This window comes from Mauremys mutica, chromosome 1, assembly GCF_020497125.1.
Source record: "Mauremys mutica isolate MM-2020 ecotype Southern chromosome 1, ASM2049712v1, whole genome shotgun sequence".
In the NCBI taxonomy this organism is placed as follows: Eukaryota; Metazoa; Chordata; order Testudines; family Geoemydidae; genus Mauremys; species Mauremys mutica.
The window spans coordinates 6,909,218-6,932,816 of record NC_059072.1 but is presented as its reverse complement, the minus strand read 5'-3'; the positions used below and the strand labels follow the sequence as shown (position 1 = coordinate 6,932,816).

Sequence of the window (23,599 nt, the reverse complement as noted above, 5' to 3'; positions counted from 1 at the left end):
TGCTGCGGCGCGAGACACCCACCCGCCCTGGCGCGCGCCGGCCCGGCAGCACAATGCGGCCGGCGGCGGCGGCGTCCCGCGTTGCCAGGTTACCATTGATCGCTGTCAGCGCGTGCCGGGCCCCACCTCCCGCTCCCCGAGCAAGGGTAGATGTGATTGGTTCGGGGCCCGGCGGCCGGCCAATGGGCGGGCGGGTTGTTGGAGGGGGGGGTTGCTCGAGGCGGAGGGGGCGGTGCTGGGGGGCTGGTGTCACGGCTCAGCTGCCAGTTTGAAAAAATGTCGGGAAGGAGGCGCATCGGGGACCCGGAGGTGAGAGCGCGGAGCGGGGGGATCCCTGGGAGGAGGCTGGTCTGGGGGGGGGCAGTGCTGGACCCGATCCTGAAGGGAGCGAGGAACGAATCCCCGGGGGGGCTGGTCCAAGGGGCAGCGCTGGATGATCCTGGAGGGGGAGGGGTGAGAAATGAAGCCCCGGGCAGGGGGGGGGCGCTCAGTCAAGGGGGTGATGCTGGATGATCCCGAGAGCGGGGCCAGAGGTGGAAGCAGGTTCAGGCGGGAATCCCAGGGGTCCCGAGAGGAGCCGGGAGAGGTTTCTGGGGGGAGGAAGATGAAAATTGGCAGTGGGAGGGGGGGTGTTGGAGGGTGAATCCCCTGGGAGCCCCTGTGCTGCAGCCTCTTTGCATGGGTGGGGGGGGAGGAGAGATTCTGTGTTGAGGTTTAAAAACGATACTGTGGGGGGATCCTGAAATGGAAATGGAGAGGTTAAAGGGTTTTCCTCCTTCTACCCCAGAACTAGGGGCCTTGGGGCGTTTCGCCATCAAATAAGCTTCCAGCTGACTGAGGTACAGAGGCCATTTAAAATGAGTTCCGGCTTTCTCTGGCTGTAGTTACCTGTAAGGGATGTGGTGGCCCAGCTCTGTGCCCCCCTATCCACATTTTTTTTCTACAGCTGTTTAAGGCCCTTCTGGAGAGACTGGTTGAAGCAGTCTCACGAAAGGGCTGCAGCACCTGCAGCCAATACAGGGCTACATAGTCAAGGCCTGTCTTTTTTCCCCCTCCAAACAGTGTTTGACCAAAAGAATTCCACAGAATCCTAAATATCAACACATAAAATCTCGCCTTGACACAGGTAAGTGAAAATATCGCCTTGTGTAAGACTCCACTAATCAGATGTCAAACTATACCAGCATATGTTATATTAAATCTCTAACTGCCTGTGTTCAGCCAGCTATTTAAAATTTGCACTGAAATAACTTCAAATCTGTGGTCATAATTGGAGCCTCTCAGCTGACTGTCATTGATGTCAGACTCCTGATGTAACAATGCGCAGTAAAATTAATGGGCCTGACTTTTCTAGTGTATCCTTTTTATAGAAGCTTTTGTTTAACCCTGATTTGAAATTAAAGCTAGTGTTTTAAAGGCCGTTGTTAGATTTCCCCCTTCCATTTCCCCATCCTTTTCTTTGCTAATACAGATTTTTTTTGTGTGCATTTCATGTGACTTGTCTGATGATTTTTTAAATGTCTTAAATAATGAGGCGTCCGCTACTTTCCCTTGTAAATTATGCCACCATTGAAAAGGTGCCTGTTTTCCTGATTATACAACCTAAACTTTTGCTACTTCATTTTCATTCCACTGCAGCTAGTTATACCTCATTGGACCATCCTAAGTTATTTTCTTGTTTTGTTTTTTCACCATTTGAATATGTGTAGATGTGTCATGTTGCCCTCTCCTCTATCTTAGTTGTCATTTAATAGTCAGACTCTACTTATTGTTTGATGGTTCTTTAAAACTCTTGAGTTGTAGTCATAACGCTAGTGTACATATGTGGTCTAGTTCAAACAGGCTTTATTTTGGGAAAGTTCTATGTATGGCATGTGTTAGAAGTTGCAGATCAGACTAGATAGATCACAGTCATCCCTTCTAAAGTAAATGCACAACTGGGGGGAGGGAGAGCAGGTGGGATGAGTTACCATGTGACTGACTATAGAAGTTATGATCATATATAATCTTTAGCTATTTATGTCCTCAAATTGCTGCCCAAACACTGATCATCATAACTCTCCCTGTGTGGTAGGTGAGCAAATATTTCCATTTTCAGTTTGGGGGAAACTGAGGCACAGAGTACTTAAGTCATTTGCCCAAGATGTCACAGTGAATCGGAAACAGAGCTTGGCCTAAAACCTAGATCTCCTGATTCCTGGCCCTGTGTTTCAGCTTTTCATTTTCCTCTTCATAAGAACATAAAAATGTCCATACTGGGTCAGACCAATAGTCCATCTAGCCCAGTATCCTGTTTTGTGATAGTGGCAAATGTCAGATGCTTCAAAGGGAATGAACAGAACAGGGCAGTCATGATGGAGAACAGGGCAGTCATGAAGTGATCCATCCCCTGTTATCCGGTCCCAGCATCTGGCATTCAGAGGCTTAGTGTCACCCAGAACATGGGGTTGCATCCCCGACCATCTTGGCTAATAGCCATTGATGGAACTGTCCTTCTTCTCTAGATTCTTAAGAATCTAACCTTGGTCCTTTTATCCTTTCCCATTATGAAATGTTATTGGACGTTGCTTCTAGGGCAGATACTCCCAAATGCATCTCCCTCAAATAAATATATGGAGATATACCTATCTCCTACAACTGGAAGGGACCCTGAAAGGTCATTGAGTCCAGCCTCCTGCCTTCTCTAGCAGGACCAAGTACTGATTTTTGCCCCAGATCCCTAAGTGGTCCCCTCAAGGATTGAACTCACAACCCTGGGTTTAGCAGGCCAATGCTCAAAAAATTGAGCTATGCTAGAAATTATTAAATTATCACAATGTAAGAAACAAAACAGAAGGCAGGTAAAGAATGAACTAAATTCTAGGCTAAGGGACTGGGTCTTCAATTTCTTCAGATTTTCCTGTGTTAAAAGGACCCAAGTTTCACACAGTCACTTCTTGACCACACAATATTTCCAGTTAACAAATGCATCAAAGACTGAACTCTTTGACTTGGGTATGAGTGTCCTTTTTATTGACCTTTTCAGCCCACCTCAGACCTTGTCTTGGGAGCAAATCTAAAAATCTGACCTCATCTCCCAATTCTTTTCCTCCACCACCTCATCTCTGTTGTCTCAAATCGCACATCAGAACCTCCCAGAGACTTCCAGAATTAGGGCTTGTCTACATTGGCATTTTACAGCGCTGCAACTTTCTCGCTCAGGAGTGTGAAAAAACACACCCCTGAGGCGCAGCAATTTTCAGTGCTGTAGACAGTGCACCAGCGCTGGGAGGTATGCCCCTCGTGGAGGTGGGGTTTTTTAAGAGTGCTGCGAGAGCTCTACGTGACTACGCAAGCCATGTTAAAGCGCTGCCGCGGCTTTAACGTTGCCAGTGCAAACTAGCCCTTAGTCTTCTTCTTGAGCCTCTTTTCACCTAAATCCCTATTTGTATCTTAATTGCTTTCTTATCTTAACTGTTGCAAATGCCCTGTTAATAGTCTTCCTTTCACTCCTCTAAGGGATCTAGAATGCAGCAGCCAAGTTACACTGGAAACAGGACTATGTTACTTAATCTTCAGTGGCTCCCTGTCTATCTCAGGATATGTCTACGCTAGAAATGATAAGTGCTTCTGTAGCACTGTAGTATAGATGCTCTCTACTGCAAAGGAAGGGGTTCTTCTGTTGCTGTAGTAAATCCACCTCTCTGATGATGGACAAATTCTTCCATTGACCTAGCAATTCCTACTCCATGGCGTTGGTTGGCTTAATTACATTGCACAGGGCATGAAATTTTTCTCAGGCCTGAGCAATGTAGTTAAGTCAACCTAACTTTGTAGTGTAGACCAGCCCCCTATGGCTCTGTCTACACTACAGATGCTACAGTGGCACAGCTATGGCACTGTAGTGTAGACACTTTTGCTATGGCGACGGAAACAGTTTTCCATTGCTATAGTTGAGGGGTAGGCAACCTATGGCATGCGTGCCGAAGGTCTGGGTCCTGGCCACCGGTCCGGGGGGGCTCTGCATTTTAATTTAATGTTAAATGAAGTTTCTTAAACATTTTAAAAACTTTATTTACTTTACATACAACAATAGTTTAGTTCTATATTATAGACTTATAGAAAGAGACCTTCTAAAAACATTAAAATGTATTACTGGCACGCGAAACCTTAAATTAGAGTGAATAAATGAAGACTCGGCACACCACTACTGAAAGGTTGCTGACCCCTGCTATAATTAATCCACCCCCTCAAGAAGCAGTTGCTTTCTTCCATTGACCTAGTGGTGTCTACACTCTGGCTTAGGTCAACTTAACTACGTCTGTCGGGGGTGTGAATTTTTCACACCCCAAGCAATGTACCTGGTTCGACCTACGTTTCAGGTGGAGATCAGACTGCTGAATGAAATTAAAAAATATTCTCCTGGTGGAGATCAGCCTTGCTCCATCTGACATAGTATAAACTGTGACTGTATCCGAGGAGCTCCAGACACTTAAGAATTGATTATAAACTATGTAGGTTGTAGTTGTGCTTAACACACCTTGAATACTGAAAGACAGAGTTCCTGCCCAGGAAACCTTAGACTCTAAATTGAGATGTGAAACATCTAAGCTTCAACCCCTCTGTGAGGTAGGGGTAAGTAGTATTGGGGGAAATTCTGATTCATTAATTGGTGTAAATCAGGAGTAACTCTGGAAGTCAAGGAGGGTACTCTGCATTTATACTGAGGTAACAGAGCAGCCTCTTTCCCAGTAATATTTACCCCATGTCACAGAGTAATGACAGAGAAAACGGCTTAGAAGTAGGGGTCAGGGATAGAACCCCAAAATTGTGACTCCCAGTCCCCTCCTCTGATCACATGGTAGATGTCCCAAATAACATCCTTTGTAAAGATCACTTCTCCATTCTGCAAAGCATTGCCAAAACCACATGTGCTTTTAATAGGCAGGGGAATTCTGGGTGGAACCAGTAGGCTGCAGACAAGCCCTCTCAGCGCTTTTAAGCGTGCTGCTGTTTTGGTTGGCAGGCTGTCCATGCTTTTGTATCACTTGACTGCAAATTCTGCTAATAAATTAAGTGGAATGCTCCCTGGCTTCCTGCACAGCAGTTAAACACACCCTTTCAAAATAAGGTTGTGCAAAACAATTTGCTAGCCACTGATCTTCCCAAAGGCAACCTCCTCCCAAGTATTTACAGGCTTGGACCTACTGAGCACTGCCCATTCCATGGATGCTTGCCTGAGTCAGTTCAGCCCGTTCTCTGTCTGATCTGGCTGTTAGCTAGACCTCTCATCATGAGAGATGGCTATTAAGAGGAGAAACTCCTTCCTTGTTTCTTTTTGGTATTGGGTGGGCTTATCATGGTAAGGGAGGTGCTGGTGCGAGCATCGCTTCTCCCAGAGTTGCTAGGCTGCTAGAATCCAGTCTTTCCCCGTTATAAGTGTTTAAGCATTCAGGTTATGAAAACTCGTATTATAAAAACAATCTGTTACAAAGTGCTTGTTCTCTGTTGTAGGAAACAGCCTGACCAAATACATTGAGAAATTGGAAGAGATCAAGAGAAGTGAGTAACGTATGGGGAGTAGAGGTTAACTCAAGGGGTTTGTTGAAAGGTGCACAGCGAATCCTGGCCCCTTCGTTTTGGAAGCAAGTGGTGTAATCTGCTCTTGGGACCTGTGCCCAAATCCCGTTAACTATAAATAGGTGCTGTGAGCATTCAGAGGGTGTGGTGCAGAGATAGGGTACCATAATCTCTTTTAGATATCTACCCTGTTTCTGCATCAAGCAGTGTGATCACCAAAATCCTTTACAGTTAGGCTTTTAAATAAAGCACCAGAGCAGAGAGTTCTGGGAGCTCATCCAGAAACAGTAAGTTGCCTGGTGCACGTCGTATTACTGAGGACAAATGAGGATAAATTGTGGGAGGGCGGGACCAAGTACAAAGAATTCTGCAGATGGAAAAGACCGGTTCAGGACTGTCTTGGTGATGAGGAATCTTGGTAGGCCCATACTGTTCCTGTGGTGCTGTAGAAAGCTATCTACATTTATTCCTAAACCCACCCTGCTCAGACTTAGAAGGACGTGTGTTATTTATGCCCAAACTACTGTTTTTAGGCTGTATGTTGGCTTGCTCTCGCTTCTCCCAATATCTTGGAAACTGTCTTTTCTTCTTCTCCCTCAAACTATAATACACCTCTACCCTGATATCACGCTGTCCTCGGGAGCCAAAAAATCTTACCGCGTTATAGGTGAAACTGCATTATATCAAACTTGCTTTGATCCGCGGGAGTGCGCAGCCCCCACCCCACCCCCTCCGGGAGCACTGCTTTACTGCATTATATCCGAATTCGTGTTATATCGGGTCACGTTCTATCAGGGTGGAGGTGTAATTCCTTCTCTCTTCTTCTCCTGCCCTTGCTTTTCTGGATTATCTGTACACCATGGCCGAAGGTGACATCACACACACTTGGACAGGTCTGCCAATGACTTTCTATCTGGTAAAGGCAGTGTTAGGGATGATAGACAGACTGTTCCCCAGGAGTGGTACGATGCAATTTGTATTAACCATAGTCAACCTAAGTTGATTGTAAATGGCACAACTAAAAGACCTCCCTCTACAGGAACTATCGATAATATCTTTAGAGTTAAATGGCTTTTGTTTCTACTTCAGCTGGTTGTGTGCTTGAATTTGAGGCCTTGTTTCTGATCTAGTTAGACTTTTAACAGGACACTTTGTTAAAATGTAAATGAGCCATGTTCATCCCTGTGTAATCCCACTGAAGTCAGTGGTGTTATTATGGGGTGAATTTGCCACAGCATATCTTAACTCTTTAGATTTTGAAGCGATGAAACCCTAACTACTCACCACTTAGTATCTCTCTGTTGCATTTCGCTCAGTTTTGCCAGTGAAACTAGACTAGTCACTGTCACTTTCTATTTCTAGTCAGTTTTGCTTTCTTGTTCTCAATCTCCAGCACTGCTATTAATGCATGGGAAGGCAGGAAAATTATTTAAATCCAAATAACCCTGCTTTTATTGAGAGGTGAAGAAAAAAAGTCACAAAACGCTACGGTCATTAGGATTTTGTATGCTCATTGTCAGAGTTTTTTAAAACTATTTTATGCTGTTCCTTTAACATCATAAAGTTCAAATTACAAGGGAGATCACGTATCTGAAATACAAAAGTGTTTGTAGCTGAGTTGGTAAAAAAAATGTTCTTTCACTTTTTGCTCCCTCTTCTTTGTTTTTAGTTGTGAGTCTCTTGGTAAAATGAAAAGGAAAATTATCTTGTTTCACGATATTCTTTGTTGATCAATTGACTAAGATTTCAGTATGTAAAAAGCAGTGGCAATCCAGTGGTATCTCTACCACAAATCTTGTTGTGTTGCTGTCTTCAGTTTTAAACTGTGCTGTGAATCTAATTTCCTTTTGTGCTGAAGGCTCCTTGTTTAAATCCCAATTCTAGAGTACAGTAGAGGTTTTCTCATCACATTTCTGCTGAATGGGCACCTTGTGTTCCTGGGCAATTTAGAAACTTTTTTCCCCTTGATTTCTCATGGATAGATGACACCAGTTGGACACAACATCAGATGCCTAGTACAGTCAATTCTCTGTCTCTTGTGTAACTTGAGAGAGTCAGACTCAATACTGTAAGCCTGCTGGAAAATCAAAACTGATAAGATAGCTAAAACTCTGATTTTAGTCCTTTGAAGCAGAGACTTGAGAGAAGCTGCTGCAAGATCTGATCCATTCTTAAATATATATTGCTTCACTCATTGCCGAAGCCCAGAGAAACAGGGCTTTGTAAATCTTCAGCAGGACAGTTACAGTTTAATACCAGATCCTTGATTCATAATGTCAGAAAATCCAAATGGATCTTCCGAGTCAGAGCCAGGTACGTAATGTTGATATTGCAATGAGAAGCAGCATTTTTCTGAGCTTTCTGCTGTTCAGTGTAAGTCCCCAACAAAATATTTGATATGATTTGCTCCAATTCAGATACAGATTTGGTAAAAGTGATAGTCCTATGAGCTCATGCTAACTGCTAGGGAATAGAACTAAGTCGTAAAGATTTGTGACAGCTGCTTTTTTTGTAAATAAACCTGGTTTGAAGAAGATTAAACACCATCCAGTAGTTGCAATGTTTAATTATTAGTCATTAGGATACAAAAAATAAGGATCCGTTGACTTTTATAAATCAGTCTTCAAAACCTTTTTCTTAAACTGTAATTGGGCTTTATCTTCACTTCTTTCATCCAGACAACTGAACTGAGGGAGGGGTTATCTCAGAGCCATGGCGGGGGATCTCAGCCTTGGGAGACAAATGACATTGGCCTTAGGGGTTTTGAGTTTTGTTGCATCAGGCAAGAGAAGCAAGCTGTTCAGAAGAAAGATGTTTCTATTACTCGTGAGTCATATTTGTGTTTAGGACACTGGCTAATAAGAATGGGGGTGCAGGAGGTGGATTAATGGTCTAAGCATAAGGCTTGAAACATCTAATCTCTCTGGAACCACAGTGATCATCCCAGTCTTTCATATGTCCAAGTAGGGTGACCAGATGTCCCAATTTTATAGAGACAGTACCGATTTTGGGGTCTTTTTCTTATATAGGCGCCTATTACCCCCCACCACCACCACCATCGTCCCGATTTTTCACACTTGCTGTCTGGTCACCCTATGTCCAAGGCAGCTCATTTCACAGGATTTAGCTTATGTGCAGATCTTTCATATGAAACTTTATAACCAAGGTTTTGAAGGCACGTTAATGGGTCCCATGGTCACCTTTGTAAGAGGATAGAGAATGTTTCAAATTGTCTATGCAAAAGCTGGTGAGGGGTCTGTTTTATGTGACCTTCAGGCTGAAAGGTGCCCTGGAGACTGAAGTTTTCCTAGCCACAGGGCAATTGTAGACACTGGCAATGCAAGACTTCTCCCCACTCCCACTCCATATGTAGCCAGGACCTATAGATTGTGAGGGGAGATCAGTCTCCATGGCTCACTTAGGAGGATGCCAGCAAGAGAGCTGACTAGTACTAATTCTGTTGGTGATATTGTGTGTTTGCTGGGATCTGGATTGAGACTCCTTCACATAAACCATGGAATAGTCCACAGATGGTAGCAATTTTAAGTCCCTAGCAGCCTGGATTTGAAAGAGGGTCTGCATTCCATTATCAGTCCCCAGCTAGAGTGAGATTTCTGGGACATGTTCTTAAAATGATTAACATTCTTCTGTGGTGTAGTAAAGGAATGGAGGAATGATTGGACCTATTTTGGTTCTCTTAAAGGGCTACAGCGCATAGAGTATGGAGGAGGGAAAGAAACATGGGTTTTGAGTGTTTAAAAAGTTGTGCGCACAATCTTTTGTAACAGTTGCAGATCCTGGAGAAGGTAAAGCCTTATTAGGACATCTGGTGCATCCCCCCTGCCAGTGCACGGTTGTTCCGTACTGGACCATCTCCAGTGCTCTGTCCTGACTAGCTGTAAATGCCCCCAAGGAATGAGGTTTCTACAGCTTCACTTGGGAGACTTTCACATCCTAACAGATTCACATCAAGAAGTTCTTCCTGATATTCATCTTACATTTTCCTTTCTTACCTTTACCCCACTACTCCTCTTGTATTGCACTAAATAATTTCTTCACTCCTTTGTGTGGAGGCTTCTCTGTCCACTGTTACATTGCCCCTCTTAGCCATCTCTTAGCCAGATGATCTATATTTAGCTCTGTTAATCTTTCTTCATAAGTCAATCCCTCTGATCACTTTTGTTGCTGTTTGAGAGCCTTCCTAGTCCTTTCATACAATTAGTCCAATATAATTCTGGTAACAAGGGTTCCAACCCTGAATGCGGTATCCACATCAGAACTGTATAATGTTCACTTGTCTGTACTCCAGTTCCTCGCGAGAATCACACTCCTCTGTAAATAGTCAGACTGACATAACCAGTGGGGTCCCAGATTTGACTTTTATTTAAAATAAAGTAGGAAGACCTGAAGCATTTTCACCAATCAATTATAGTATGCAAATTATTACTTGTACACAGCAGTTTCTTAAACTTAGACCCATTCCCTGGCTCAGAATGCTTATGATCTAACTCTGCTATAAACAATGCATGGGATAAAAATTTAGGTCGTAGGGACATTGTCTGTAGCTTAAGAGGCTTTGCAGCAGCAATGGGTTTGAAACCGAACAGCAGAGGAGATTAGCACACCAAAGTTAATGGGGGACTTGTGGTGAAGGAGTCTGACTTGGCGCAGTGTCCTTTCTTGTCATACCTGCCAGAGGAGTGATGAATTTGTGAACTCTTCCTACTCTGGGGTAGTGGAAACCTCCCTCAAGAAATGTGTATTTAGAGTAAGTAGGACAGGATCTGTCCTAGGTCTAAATTCTTTTGGACCTTCAGGTTTGTTCTGACCTTCCCATCAGTTACAGCAGCCTGTGTCACCCAGAAATTCTAGTCTTTTTATAGGTTGGGATAATGGCTCTCACTAATTCTCATCATTTTGATGCTGTGAATGGACGTGGGAAAATACATACTTACTCTCTTTTTGTTAAAGATTACAGATACAAAAAAGATGAGCTATTCAAGAGGCTGAAAGTGACAACTTTTGCCCAGCTGGTACGTATGACTATTTTCCAGCTGGCTTCTGAAAACTGCCTGCTTGTGATTAGGTTCTTGTTACCGCCACTCTAATATTGTGTCTAGTGTTATTTTTGTTGCACTTGAAGCTTTTTCTGGAGAGCAGGCTGTTGCCATTGTTCCCCTCTACACACTTGTTTTTTATATAAAGTAAATCACTTAAGCCATAACTTTTAGAGGTGCTGAGCACCCTTCGCTGCAACTGAAGTCAGTGGAAACTGAGTTGTCAATACTTATATGGAGCGTCCGAATTAGTGAATGCTATAGAACACTCAGTTCTGCCCATCTGTAAAATGGGTTTGTAATAATAATGCTCCCTTCGTAAGGTGCTTAGAGATTCTCTAATGAATGGGTCTGTATAAAATATCACTTGAATGTGATCTGCTAGTGGTTTAAACAAAGCAGTCACCGCATGACATCATAACTCTAAAAGGCTGGAGGGTTGTTATGTTTAGAGGTTTCTGTGTGTTTCTTTGTGAAAAAATGCAACATACCAATGAAGCAAAATATTGAAAAATGAAACAAAGAATGATCAGAAATTACAGAAGCCAGAGAGCATGGGCCAAGGTAACTAGTGAAAACCTGAAAGGGATGATTTCTTCCCCTCCCCTTCCTAAAGTAGAACATAAATTTGCTCTGGTAGAGGCCCCCTCCTTCAGCCATTATATATGATTAGTTCCACTGCCCTCAATAGGATCACATGTATGAGTAAGGCTTGTAGGGTTGGCCCCTAATTTATGAATGCATTGTATTGTATTAAATAAGGCATCTTGCACGGTTGCAGATTAATGCTGTAACTCTTTCGCTAAGCTAGTGAGGGCTCTGCAATGTGTAGATCACAACTTAGAGGTAACAGTCTCTAAATGTCAGAACATGCTATAATCTTTATTACATTTGATTTTTTTTAAGGGATACTTCTATGGATTATCGGGGGTCTCTTCATTCTAAAGCCAAGTGGCTTTTTGTTTTAATTAAGATGTGAGACCTCTGTGTGATGTGGGGGCATGGAGTCACATTCGAGACCTCATACCAACAGAGGGGATGTCCTCACTCCCTGTGTTCTGATGCGCAGAATGCTCGGATTATTTGAAAAGCCACCGCTGCTGCCCCTGCTCCAACAAGACACTTGTACCAGGTTTATTATTGTTTCCTACAGGTCATCCAAGTTGCTTCTCTATCGGATGAAACATTAGAAGTGTCAGCGGAGGAGATCCAAAAGCTGGAAGGTACTGTAATGATATTTATTGCAGGGATGGTGAGACACGCTGGATCCCAGCAAACTCACTTGACAACTTGCTGAATTTTGTCTAACTGGACCGAGAAACAGTTCAGTTTTTAGTCTGCAGCCGTTTTGCCTTGGGCTATGAGCTCAGTAAGCTAAGCAGGTTTGGATCTGCTCAGTTCTTGGATGGGAAACTTCCCACTATGGCACTCTTGAGGGTAGTGTTGATGGCCCCAGTACATGGCCCTTTTATTACTGAAGCAGGTATTGCTTTTTGGATAATACTTAGAATGGAGGTCCTGAACCATTAATGAGCACATGGCCTCTTCTAGAAAGATTAGGGTGCTGGCGCTACTATTGTGATCATAATTCTCTGGTACAGAATGTGTTTGGCTGATTTCCCTGGTAGTTTCTATTGGATACGTGCGTCTTTACACTCTTCCTTTCAGGCTTCCTTTAAAAAAAAAAACAAAAAAAAAAACCAGAGCATCCACCCAACCCCCTGTTCTCCTGTCTAGTGTTGCAGCTTGCCATAGGGGGCAACATTTCAGTAGTGGGAGAAGGATCTTTATATCTACAGTAACTCCTCGCTTAACGTTATAGTTATGTTCCTGAAAAATGCGACTTTAAGCAAAACCATGTTGAGCGAATCCAATTTCCCATAAGAATTCATGTAAATAGGGGTAGTTAGATACCAGGGAATTTTTTTTCACCAGACAAAAAACTATATATTATATAGATATACACACAGTATACGTTTTAAACAAACAATTTAATACTGTTCACAGCTATGACGATTGTGAAGCTTGGTTGAGGTGGTGAAGTCAGAGGGTGAAGAGGGTGGGATATTTCCCAGGGCATGCCTTGCTGCTTAATGGTGATATAGCACTCGGCTGAGCCCTCAAGGGTTAACTCGTTGTTAATTTAGCCTCACACTCTACAAGGCAGCAGGAATGGAGGGGAGGGGAGACGCATAGCAGACAGAGACAGACACGCACCTTGTGTGTGGGAGAGAGAGAGAGATGCACACTGCCCCTTTAAGTAAGCTGACCCACTCTTAAGTGCGTTGTCTTTTTAAGTGGATCAGGAAGTTGAGACAGCAGCTGCTGCCCCAAGCTCTCTCTGTCTCTCTCCCTCCGTGTCCCCTCCCTGCTCTATATGGAGAAGGGGTAAGTGGGGTGCAGGAGCAGGGGGGAGGGGGACACCCTGACATTAGCCCCCTTCTTTCCCCCCCCCCAGCAAGCAGGAGGCTCTGGGGAGCAGCTCCAGGCAGAGGGCAGGAGCAGCACATGGCCGTGGGGGGAGGGACAGCTGCAATTGCTAGCCTGCTGGGCAGCTGCTGCACAGGGAACTTAGGGGAGCGGGGAGCTGATGGGGGGGCTGCCGGTCCACCCTGGCTCCAAGCCCCCACCAGCGAGCTCCAACGGGCTGCTCTTCCTGCAAGCAGTGGACAAAGCAGGCGGCTGCCAAACAACATTAGAAGGGAGCGTTGCACAACTTTAAACGATCACGTTCCCTACTAGATAAGCAACGTACCAATGAAACAATGTTAACTGGGACGACTTTAAGTGAGGCGTTACTGTACTAGGAATGGGCCTGACTTATAAAATCCAGGTCCAGATGCGAAATTCTCCCGGTGTTCTGAGATATCTGGCTCCTGGCTTCGATTTGGCCCATTACAGAGATGGAGTACTAACTGTAAAATTTCGACACAGGTCCAAATCTCTCCCAAGTTCAGCCATGCTGAGATCTGGGGTTTGGTTGAGGACCAGTGCCTAGATTTTGTTTGCATCCGACGAAGTGGGTATTCACCCACGAAAGCTCATGCTCCAAAACGTCTGTTAGTCTATAAGGTGCCACAGGACTCTTTGCTGCTTTTACAGATCCAGACTAACACGGCTACCCCTCTGATACTAGATTTTGTTTGTTTTTAATGACTCTTTGGGCTCCTCTGAGAGAGCATCGTGTCTCAAATGTAAGAGAGTAATAACAAGCACCAAATCCAGCAGCACACATGCTTCCGTGAATGGAATTTGGTCTTTGAGTTTACAGATATGTGAGTCATTCATCCACAAGCAACTTACTTTTCCATTACCTTTTTGCCCGTTTAGATGGTGATACTGTTATTTCAGAGACTGATGCTGAGCTCACAGCTGGGACTAACGGGAAAGGAAGCCCCACGGAGAAGCCAGCCAGTCCAGTCCTGTTCATAAACAACACGGGAGCAGGGGAATCGTATCGGTCTACTCTGCAGAGGTACCTGACAGCAATGCACAAAGAATGGCTTTTTCTCCCCCACCCACTATATTCCTCCTATTTCCCCACCAACTGTGTTACACTCCACCTGTCACTTCCAAATGTCTCGTCTAAGAAGTCTCAGTCTTTCTAGTACTGTAGATGGCTGTTTTCATGAACCTGTTATCAATTAACAGCTAATCCCAGAGAGATCTCAAGTGACTCGGACACCATCTTTTGTCAGAAGCATTTGTTTGCAAATAATTCATTGTTGCACTTCTAGTCATTGCGGAATGTCCCCAGTAGCATATTAGGTTTGGAGTTAGAAATTTGCAGTTCTGGTCTCCCATGTTTAAGAAGGATGAATTCAAACTGGAACAGGTTCAGAGAAGGGCTACTAGGATGATCCAAGGAATGGAAACCCTGTCTTATGAAAGGAGACTCAAAGAGCTTGGCTTGTTTAGCCTAACTAAAAGAAGGCTGACGGGGGATATGATTGCTCTCTATAAATATATCAGAGGGATAAATATCAGGGAGGGCGAGGAATTATTTAAGCTTAGTACCAATGTGGACACAAGAACAAATGGATATAAACTGGACACTAGGAGGTTTAGACTTGAAATTAGACCAAGGTTTCTAACCATCAGAGGAGTGAAGTTCTGGAACAGCCTTCCAAGGGGAGTAGTGGGGGCAAAAGACAAATCTGGCTTCAAGACTAAGCTTGATAAGTTTATGGAGGGGATGCTATGATGGGATAGCCTAACTTTGGCAATTAATTGATCTTTGACTATTAGCAGGTAGATATGCCCAATGGTCTGTGATGGGATGTTAGATGGGGTGGGATCTGAGTTACTACAAAGAATTCTTTCCTGGGTGTCTGGCTGGTGAGTCTTGCCCACATGCTCAGGGTTTAACTGATCACCATATTTGGGGTCGGGAAGGAATTTTCCTCCAGGGCAGATTGGCAGAGGCCCTGGAGGTTTTTCACCTTCCTCTGCAGCGTGAGGCATGGGTCACTTGCTGGAGGATTCTCTGCACCTTGAGGTCTTTAAACCACGATTTGAGGACTTCAATAACTCAGACATAGGTTAGGGGTTTGTTACAGGAGTGGGTGGGTGAGATTCTGTGGCCTGCATTGTGCAGGAGGTCAGACTAGATGATCATAATGGTCCCTTCTGACCTCAAGTCTATGAGTCTATAATGCCACAGGCTTGGGGTTGCAGTGGGAGGCAGAGCTTTTCAGGTTTGAATTCTGGCCTTAATGGTAGTGACTGGAAGCTGTTACCATCTGGCAGCTGTCCAGTGACCGACCTGAAATGAGATTGTGTGACTCAGTCCAAATCCTGCTGTTCAAGAATCTGCATCACAAACTGCCACCGCCAAACTGAAAGTAATGTGTCCTTGTTGATGGTCTTAATGGAAGTGCTAGTGATTGGACCATGGAAATTGAGCTCTTTTCTTTTCTAGATGTGGTCCCTTCCAGGTCTGAGGCATATTAGAAAGAAGGTAGGGGGTGAATCTAGTACCACCACTACCCATAGCTTGTCTGGCTTAATGGAGGATTTGATCTCCAAGGCTGTCAGTCAAGATACACAAGGTACCAGCCTATCAATCAACTTATCTCGAATAGGACCCAGTGGTATCATCACCATGTAGATCTTCACTCTTGAGCATCTCATCTCCAGCTTAGTGATGGCATGCACAATCTCTGCAGCATGCTGCTTGCAGAGAATAGGCAAATAATTTACTGTGGGTGGACTACCAAAATCTCCATTTTGGTAACCTACTGAAGTACTAGAACTTTTAACCAATCTCCCCTTAGTAAATGATGCAGCACAGTCTTTCGGAAAACCTTTTGCGAAAGTTGCCTTGCTGTGTTTCAGAGGTACCGAGTACTCCCAGGCCAGACACTGGAGCTGTGGAGTGCAGAACCTCTGAAAATAAATACCCTAGATTTTTTAAGAAGAAATCGTAAGGAAAAATTTGAAAATCTGACCTCTAGCTGTTCACTTGACTCCTTAAGTTTATTAATGAATTTTGAAGAAAGGTGGCAATATCCTTTTCAATAGTCTTATGTAGTAACTTGTCGTGTTAGATTGTGAATAGATCAGAAAGAAACTGAAAAGTATCCTGCTCTTAATACAGAGGAACAGAAGTGCTTCGGGAAGGAGATCTTGCATCATAATCCGCTTTCTTTCCTTTTGTAGTGTGATCAGTGGTGTCGGTGAGCTAGACATAGACAAAAGCCTGCGGAAGAAACCTGATGCTAATGCTAAAGACACTAACGCTAAAGACAAACCTTACCCCGACTGCCCGTTCCTGCTGCTTGACGTACGAGATCGAGATGCGTATGACCAATGTCATATCGTTGGAGGTAAGGGAGGGGAACACTGCAGGATTCTCTGAACCTCGATCAGTGTCAGCTGCTTGCATAATACGTTGAACACGTCTTGCCCCAAAGACGGGCCCCAGTGAATGCAGCAGAAGCAATGTTATTTCAATCCGTATTCTGGTGAGTCCCACGCACAGCCCTGCCTGGGTAACTGGTACCGCGAGTACAAACTGCCTAGGCAAGGGAGAGTGAAGAGTGGCTGCCGATTGATCCATACTCAGCAACATACAGCCTGTGTCCCCTGACAGCTGAGCCCAGCCCTGACACTGTCCTTTCCCAGCTGATGGTGAGGTGGGCCTGTGGAACATGAGCTCCAATCTGTTGAGAGCCAAGATCAGGATGCAATAATTGTGCCTCGCAATCCCCCGTCTGGCTCCAGGTTTTCAGATATTGACCTAGCCTGTCCCTGCAAAATGAAAATCGAGACAACCTCAGTGTCTGCGATAGGAAAACGAAATAAACCAACATAAGCAGGAAAGGAAACTGGCGGGGTGGGATATGAGGGGGGATGGTGGATGGACTCCTTAGCTTGAGAGACCCCAAAGACATTGTCTCCACTATTTCTCCCAAGCAGCCACTCTTACATCCTCTCCTCCTCCCTTCCCAAAGCACCTGAGCAGGAGAAGGGAGGAGCCGAGCTGAAATTAACCCTTTCTTCACTGCGATCCAGGCCTCTGTACTCTGACAGGTCCTAATCAGGTCACTTCATCTAGGTTCTTTGGTAGGTGTTCATTCCTAACCCCTTTTTCTCTTGTATCTGCAGCTCACTCCTACCCTATCGCAACGCTGTCTAGAACCATGAACCCTTATACGAATAGCATTCTGGAATACGTATCCTTTTTAAAGCGTGGGTGCTCTGGAGTGTCAGTGTTTTGGCAAAGGAACTCCATGACTTCTGCATTGCCTGAACACAGAGCCAGCTCCTGCTCCCAGTACATTCAATGGGAGTTTATCTGGGACTTCAAGGGGGGCACGATGGGGTCCTCCCATGCTGATGGTGATATTCCTGATGTTAGGGGTCTGTGTTACAGCTGTAAGATGCAGGTGCGAAGCACTTGTTGTTTGCAAAGCCCATTGACTGCGGTGGGAGCTGTGTGCGCACTGCAGCTCTCAGGATCAGACCATTTTGTGCTGCTGTGTGGGACAAGATTTGAACAGCTTGGACGGCTACTTGCTGCTGGTGTTGAGGTGTCGCACGCTTTGGCCGAGGCATTAAACGGCGCTCCATTGGCTTTCCCACGGCAGGGGTCAGCCTTTCTCTGGAGAGTTTAGGATGAAGTGGGCACTACCCCAGGCTACTGACTGCCATGCCCACAGGGGGAAGGGATGGCTGTGTGTAGACCTCACTCCTTACTGCCAACTCTGTGTTTCTGCATTAACCAGCAGAAGGGTGGTGGCACAAGTCAGATTGGCAGGTACCTTGTGGATTTTCCCCTTCCTCTGCAGCCTGGGGTATGAGCCAGTTGCTAGGAACATCTGGATATCTCTCACTAAATCAATTCCCTGCCATTGCAAGGACCTTGGGCACTGGTGCACCTCGGTCCCTCCTGTTCGCTGCCTGTGGCACACAATGGTTTAGTCTCCTGAGGGCTGTGATACTTTGGTCTAACTCTGGTTGTTGGTCTGAGTGTGGCAGAGGCTGGATGGCGTTGATGGCCTGTGATATACAGGAGGTCAGACTGGGTGATCTGGTGGTCCCTTCTGGCCTTAAATTCTGTGGGCTTGTTTACTCTTGAAATGCTACAGTTTAGACCAGGGATCTCAAACTCAAATGACCACAAGGGCCATTTGAGGACTAGTACATTGGCCCGAGGGCCACATCAGTGACACACACACCCCTGCTGCCCCCGGCCCCGCCCCACTCCACCCCTTCCATGAGGCCCCGCCCCTACCCTGCCTCCTCCCACCCCTTCCCTGCCCCCATTCCAACCCCTTCCCCAAAGTCTCCACCCCAACTCCGCCCTCTCCCTGCCCCTATTCCCACCCCTTCCCCAAATTCCCACCCCTGCTTCGCCTCCTCCCCTGAGTGTGCGGCTCCCCGCTCCTCCCTCCTGGAAAGTGTTTGGTGGTGGGAAGCGCCTGGAGGTAGGCAGAGGAGCCAGGACGCAGCGTGCTGTGGGGGAGGAGAGCGCCAGGTGAGGGGAGCTTTGCAGCTGCAGGAAATACCTCAAGGGGGACAGGAGGCCACGGGGAGCTTGGCGGGCCGCAGCAAATAACTCTGCGGGCCGTGTTTGAGACCCCTGGTGTAGATGCTACCTACGCATAGGTAATCCAGCTCCCCAAGAGGTTGTCTTAACTCCGTTGCCCAGGGGTGTGGATTTTTCACACCCCGAGCGGTGTAACTTTTTAGTGTAGACCAGGCCTATGACTCTAGGATTACTCTCAGGGCTTGAGCCCCCAGCATGCGAAAGTGATTGTTGCCTTTCCTTGACTAAGAGTCCCATCCACTTGCAAAACTAGACTCAATGGGGGTGGGGGAAGCATTCTAGCTTGGTAATAGGCAGCTAGTTGAGAGTTCAAGCCCAAACCTTTTGGCTGCCTTCAAATCATAGATTAGTACTGGAAGACTCAAAGGAGGACCAACCCCAACTAAATCATCCCAGCCAGGGCTGTCAATCTGGGCCTTAAAAACCTCTAAGGATAGAGATTCCACCACCTCCCTAGGTAACCCATTCCAGTGCTTCACCACCCTCCTAGTGAAATAGTGTTTCCTAATATCCAACCTCGACCTCCCCCACTACAACCTGAGAACACTTCTCCTTGTTCTGTCATCTGCCACCACTAAGAACAGCCGAGCTCCATCCTCTTTGGAACCTCCCTTCAGGTAGTTGAAGGCTGCTATCAAATCCCCTCTCACTCTTCTCTTTTGCAGACTAAACAAGCCCGGTTCCCTCAGCCTCTCCTTGTAAGTCATGTGCCCGAGACCCCTAATCATTTTCGTTGCCCTCCGCTGGACTCTCTCCAATTTGTCCACATCCCTTCTGTAGTGGGGGGACTAAAACTAGACGCAATACTCCAGTGCCAAACAGAGGGGAATAATCATTTCCCTTGATCTGCTGGCAGTTGTCCTACAAATGCAGCCCAATATGCCATTGGCCTTCTTGGCAACAAGGGCACACTGCTGACTCATATCCAGCTTCTCATCCACTGTAATCCCCAGGCTAACCATGTCAACTTGTCTCTGCCACTTATGTAGCATCAAGAAGATGACATCAGACATCAAATTCATGTTAAGTTTAATACAAAAAATACAGGATCTTTAACATCTCTGCCTACCAGAAAAATGCTCATGGGAAGATTATCATCCTGTATGATGATGACGAGAGACTAGCCAGCCAGGCTGCCACTACCATGTGTGAGAGAGGCTTTGAGAACTTGTTCATGTTATCTGGAGGTGAGGGTGATTTCCTTTTGCATCATAAATGTGGGGACTTGGCTTAAAATTGAGAGTTGGGGGCGAGGCTTGCCTGAATTAAATGATGGAGCTAAATACATGGCTCTGCCTGTGTGTTACAGTCCTGGCCAACAAAACCATGGCTGTTCCAGTCTTCGGCCTCTCTTAGCTAGAGACTGCCATCCATTTGGCTTGGCTTTGGCAAGTGTCTCCTAGGCTTTGTCGGCATTGAGGATTTTAAGGAATTCTCTCACTCGCTGGGAGTGCTAGACTGCAATGTTCTTACCCCTGTGACATCCAGCCCTGCTCAGACCAGGTCAAGAGCATGTGGGATCTTTTTAAACAAACCACGTTGATATCTGGTCTATACCAAATGCTCCCACTTGTCTAGGGCTGGTGGAAGCGTTGCCATTGCGAGCACCGCTGGAGAGTAACCGTGGGAATAATCTCTGATATCTTTGGTGTAAACAAGGGTTGGGGGGATAATATGTGATCATGCAACTTGTTTTCATGTGGCCTACAATAGGTCATTCTTTAACCCAAGTCACCAGTGGTGAAAGGCTGGTGTCAAATCCATCCCACCACTGAGACCCCACTTTGATTCCATGATTTATAGTATCAAATAGCTTTTACCAAGAACAGCCTGAGACATCCAGCCTCTGTGTGCGCTAAGCAAATCTGAAGAGCCCATCGCTTCAGGATCTAGGAAAACTGGCAGAGGTTGGCTCTCTTAGCTTCATTAACATCCCTTATATCAGTACCCTCCCGAAGCGCGTGTGTGATAAGATGGAGGTGGGGGACACTTGGACTTTTCTTTTCCTTTTTCATGCTTTGCATTATACATTTTTATTCCCTAAATATGCTGCAGTCTCCAAAGCCCTTTGGAGAGCCTGCATCTTGTAGCTGCTTCACGAGATTCGCTGCTCCCAAGGGCAAACTCTGGGAGCTAATCCTGCAATGTGCTGAACCTCCACAACTTCCACTGAAACCTGTGGCAGTCGAGGGAGCTCAGTAGCTCTTGGAATATGACTCGAAATGCACCAGCAGTTGAGAAGAATGACCACTATATAGGTGTCTCCTGAGCCTCACCCCAGAGTTCAGAGGAGTCCTATCAGTAGCTCTGCTCCTGTCACTTGTGATCAGGAGGTGAAAGTTAATTCAAGAGTCTGACCAATCACTGCAAATAATTGGTGATCACTAACCATATGATCTGTATTGTCTCCAGGCCTGAAGGTCCTTGCACAGAAGGTGCCTGAAGGGCTGGTCACTGGCTCATTCCCAGTGTCTTGCCAGTTGGCAACCTACACTGGATCTGCCCGGAAGAGGGCCACCCCAAGAGAGACACCCGCACATGCTGAGAATAAATGGAGATTTACTGCAGAAGATCTACAAAAGATAGAATACTACCTGGAAGAGGAGCAGATCCCCTCAGATACTGCCAGTAAGACCCCTTGACAAACAATGGGACTGTGCCTTCAAACTCCCATAGACTTCCCCTGAGCTCGCTACAGCACCGCTTTATACCAGATCGCTGAGGAAAGAAAGTGCTTTTTCATACTGACCAGGGACTGTAGGCTAGAACCTGTGCCCTAATGGGCCATGCTGATCCCATTGTGGACAGGGGCTTTTCTGTGTGTATGTACAGAGCACCAAAACTCCCACTGAAGACAATGGAAGCTTTGCCTGAGTAAGGACTTCAGGATTTGTCCCATAGACTATTAAAAATAATCCAGGGGATTGGAAGGCACGTGCCGCACTGCATAGTACCTGTGAGGCCTTATGACAATTTCCTGGTTTTCGCAGTTCATCAGGCCTTTCACTAAAACACTGCCGTATCACTTCTCCTCCAGCTACTTGCCGCACTAGTGAAAGGCCTGTGTGGGTGTAGGGATGCTGGGGGCAGCAGATCAGCAGGGTGTCTATCTTTCAGATTCCTGTCTGTGCTCTGCAAGGAGCATCCCCAGCCCCTTCCGAGCGTCAGAGAGGATTAAACCTTCCTAGTGGCAGTGATGAGGGGACACCATGCGGGATTTAGCGGCCCCAGAATGGTGTGGGAGGGTTTCCTGGGGAAAGGTGATGAGCCAGGCACAGACTGTGTGGGTGGTAACAAGCATAGCCATGGCAGTCATGCCCCACCATCACCTCAGACCCTCTGTGCAGAACGTCTTTCATCCCTTCTGCCTCCCGAGTGCAGGTGTAACCCGACAGACCCCGGTCGTTGGCAGGCGGGATTGAACCTGGGACCTTAGTGCATGAGCCTCTACCGCATGAGCTAAAGGCCAACTGGCTGTTAGCTAAGGCTGTAGAACAGACTCATTAATCTCTCCAAGCGGGCTTGATGCCACTAGATGGGATAGAACCCCACACTCAGTAGGTGTGTGGGTTACACAGGCAGGCTGCCTCGCCTTAATGCTGGCATTGGGCAGGCTTGGGGCTGCAGTGTGGTGTGACAGGTCCAGCTCTCTCAGCGCTGGGCCTGCATAGTCCACACACACAGCTTGTCTCTCAGGGTATGGCTGCACTGCGGTTAAAAACCCGCAGCTGGCCTGTGCCAGCTGACTCGGGCTCTGGCTCCCGGGGCTGCTTAACTGCCTGAGCTCTGCAACCCTCTCGCTTCTCAGGGTCCTAGAGTCCGGGCTCTAGCTGAGCCCAAACATCTCCACTGCAGTTAAACAGCCCCGCGAGCCCAAGTCTGGACACAAGTGTCTGGACGTTCCCTCTGTGGCAGGCCGCTGGCTCTTTGAGGGAGCGTGAAAGGTCTGTTATGTACCTGGGCTGTATCTCTGCCTGAATGGACACAGTTAAAAACGACATGGCATGTTGTATCTGCACCCCAGCATCTCCCATCAGCCCCAACCCGGCTATCAGCAAAGGAAAACAAAACCCTTTTGTCTGATTGTCTGTTCAGCACAAAATCACACGAGTTTTTGTTCTTCTTCCCCCAGGCCGTCTCAGCCGTGCTTCCTCAGGCCGAGATTCCAAGGCGACGGCTGTACGGAGCACCCAGAACCTCCCCACCGCCAGCCCAGCTGGCTCCCTCGCCACCCGCTCCTTCAGCAGCAGCAGCCTCCAGAACAAGCCCTGGAAGTAAAGACAGTGTCTCTTTCACTTGAATAAACGAATGTCCCGGTTCTGGGAACCCCTGATCAGTACATCCCATTTGTCATTTTTAGGAAGCTGCAAAGAGGAAAAATAAACCCATGATCTAACAATGGCAAGAGGGGTGGGGTGCGGCAGGCTGACATTCAGTAGAAGAAGTAAAGGTATAACTTTCCAAGACTGATCTAAAGGGATAAAGTTGTTTTGTGAAAATGAACTTTTCCCCGAAGTCCCTGACCCACAGAAGTGGGTACATGAAATCTGTAACTTTAAAAAATGCCAGTGGAATCTGTGTTCTTAGAAAATATTCCCCCTGGGGTCTGGGATCTTAGTAATGCAGCGCTGTGCTAGCACGTGAGCACCCGAAAGATGAATAGACCAGCCGCTGTCTGTAAACAAAAGTCTTGATGTCTAGCTGAAATGGAGCCAATGAATAGCACAACTGGTGACAAGTGAGCAAGATGCCAAAAACGCCTTTTTTAACTGTCCAAAGTGTTTGTAATAAGGGCATTCTTGTAAAGAATGTACAGAATGATGTTTCACCTGACAGGGCCCTTTATCCACAGTACTATTTACAACATATTTTTGCATTTGAAACCTTTCACCCAGTAGCGCCATGAGTTGGTCTCTGTTCTGTGTTCCAG

At 46.2% G+C, this 23,599-nt stretch overlaps 1 protein-coding gene across 1 annotated transcript; it reads left to right on the top strand.

Moving 5' to 3' along the window:
• The first annotated feature begins 213 nt into the window (after positions 1 to 213).
• Positions 214 to 23,002, top strand: CEP41 (centrosomal protein 41). The gene is made up of 11 exons (XM_045002534.1): positions 214 to 309; positions 1,063 to 1,126; positions 5,494 to 5,541; positions 10,531 to 10,592; positions 11,770 to 11,839; positions 13,947 to 14,091; positions 16,278 to 16,444; positions 17,226 to 17,293; positions 19,742 to 19,856; positions 21,082 to 21,297; positions 22,802 to 23,002. Exons 1-11 carry the CDS (start codon positions 277 to 279, stop codon positions 22,945 to 22,947), a joined length of 1,134 nt encoding a protein of 377 aa, XP_044858469.1. The 5' UTR covers positions 214 to 276; the 3' UTR covers positions 22,948 to 23,002.
• The last annotated feature ends 597 nt before the right edge of the window (positions 23,003 to 23,599 follow it).

Excerpts from the sequence above, each read along its gene's own strand:
- CEP41 (XM_045002534.1), top strand. The coding sequence starts at position 277 with ATGTCGGGAAGGAGGCGCATCGGGGACCCGGAG. Across the intron at positions 310-1,062 it reads GGCGCATCGGGGACCCGGAG|TGTTTGACCAAAAGAATTCC; the intron begins GTGAGAGCGCGG and ends CCCTCCAAACAG. Across the intron at positions 14,092-16,277 it reads TATCGGTCTACTCTGCAGAG|TGTGATCAGTGGTGTCGGTG; the intron begins GTACCTGACAGC and ends TTCCTTTTGTAG.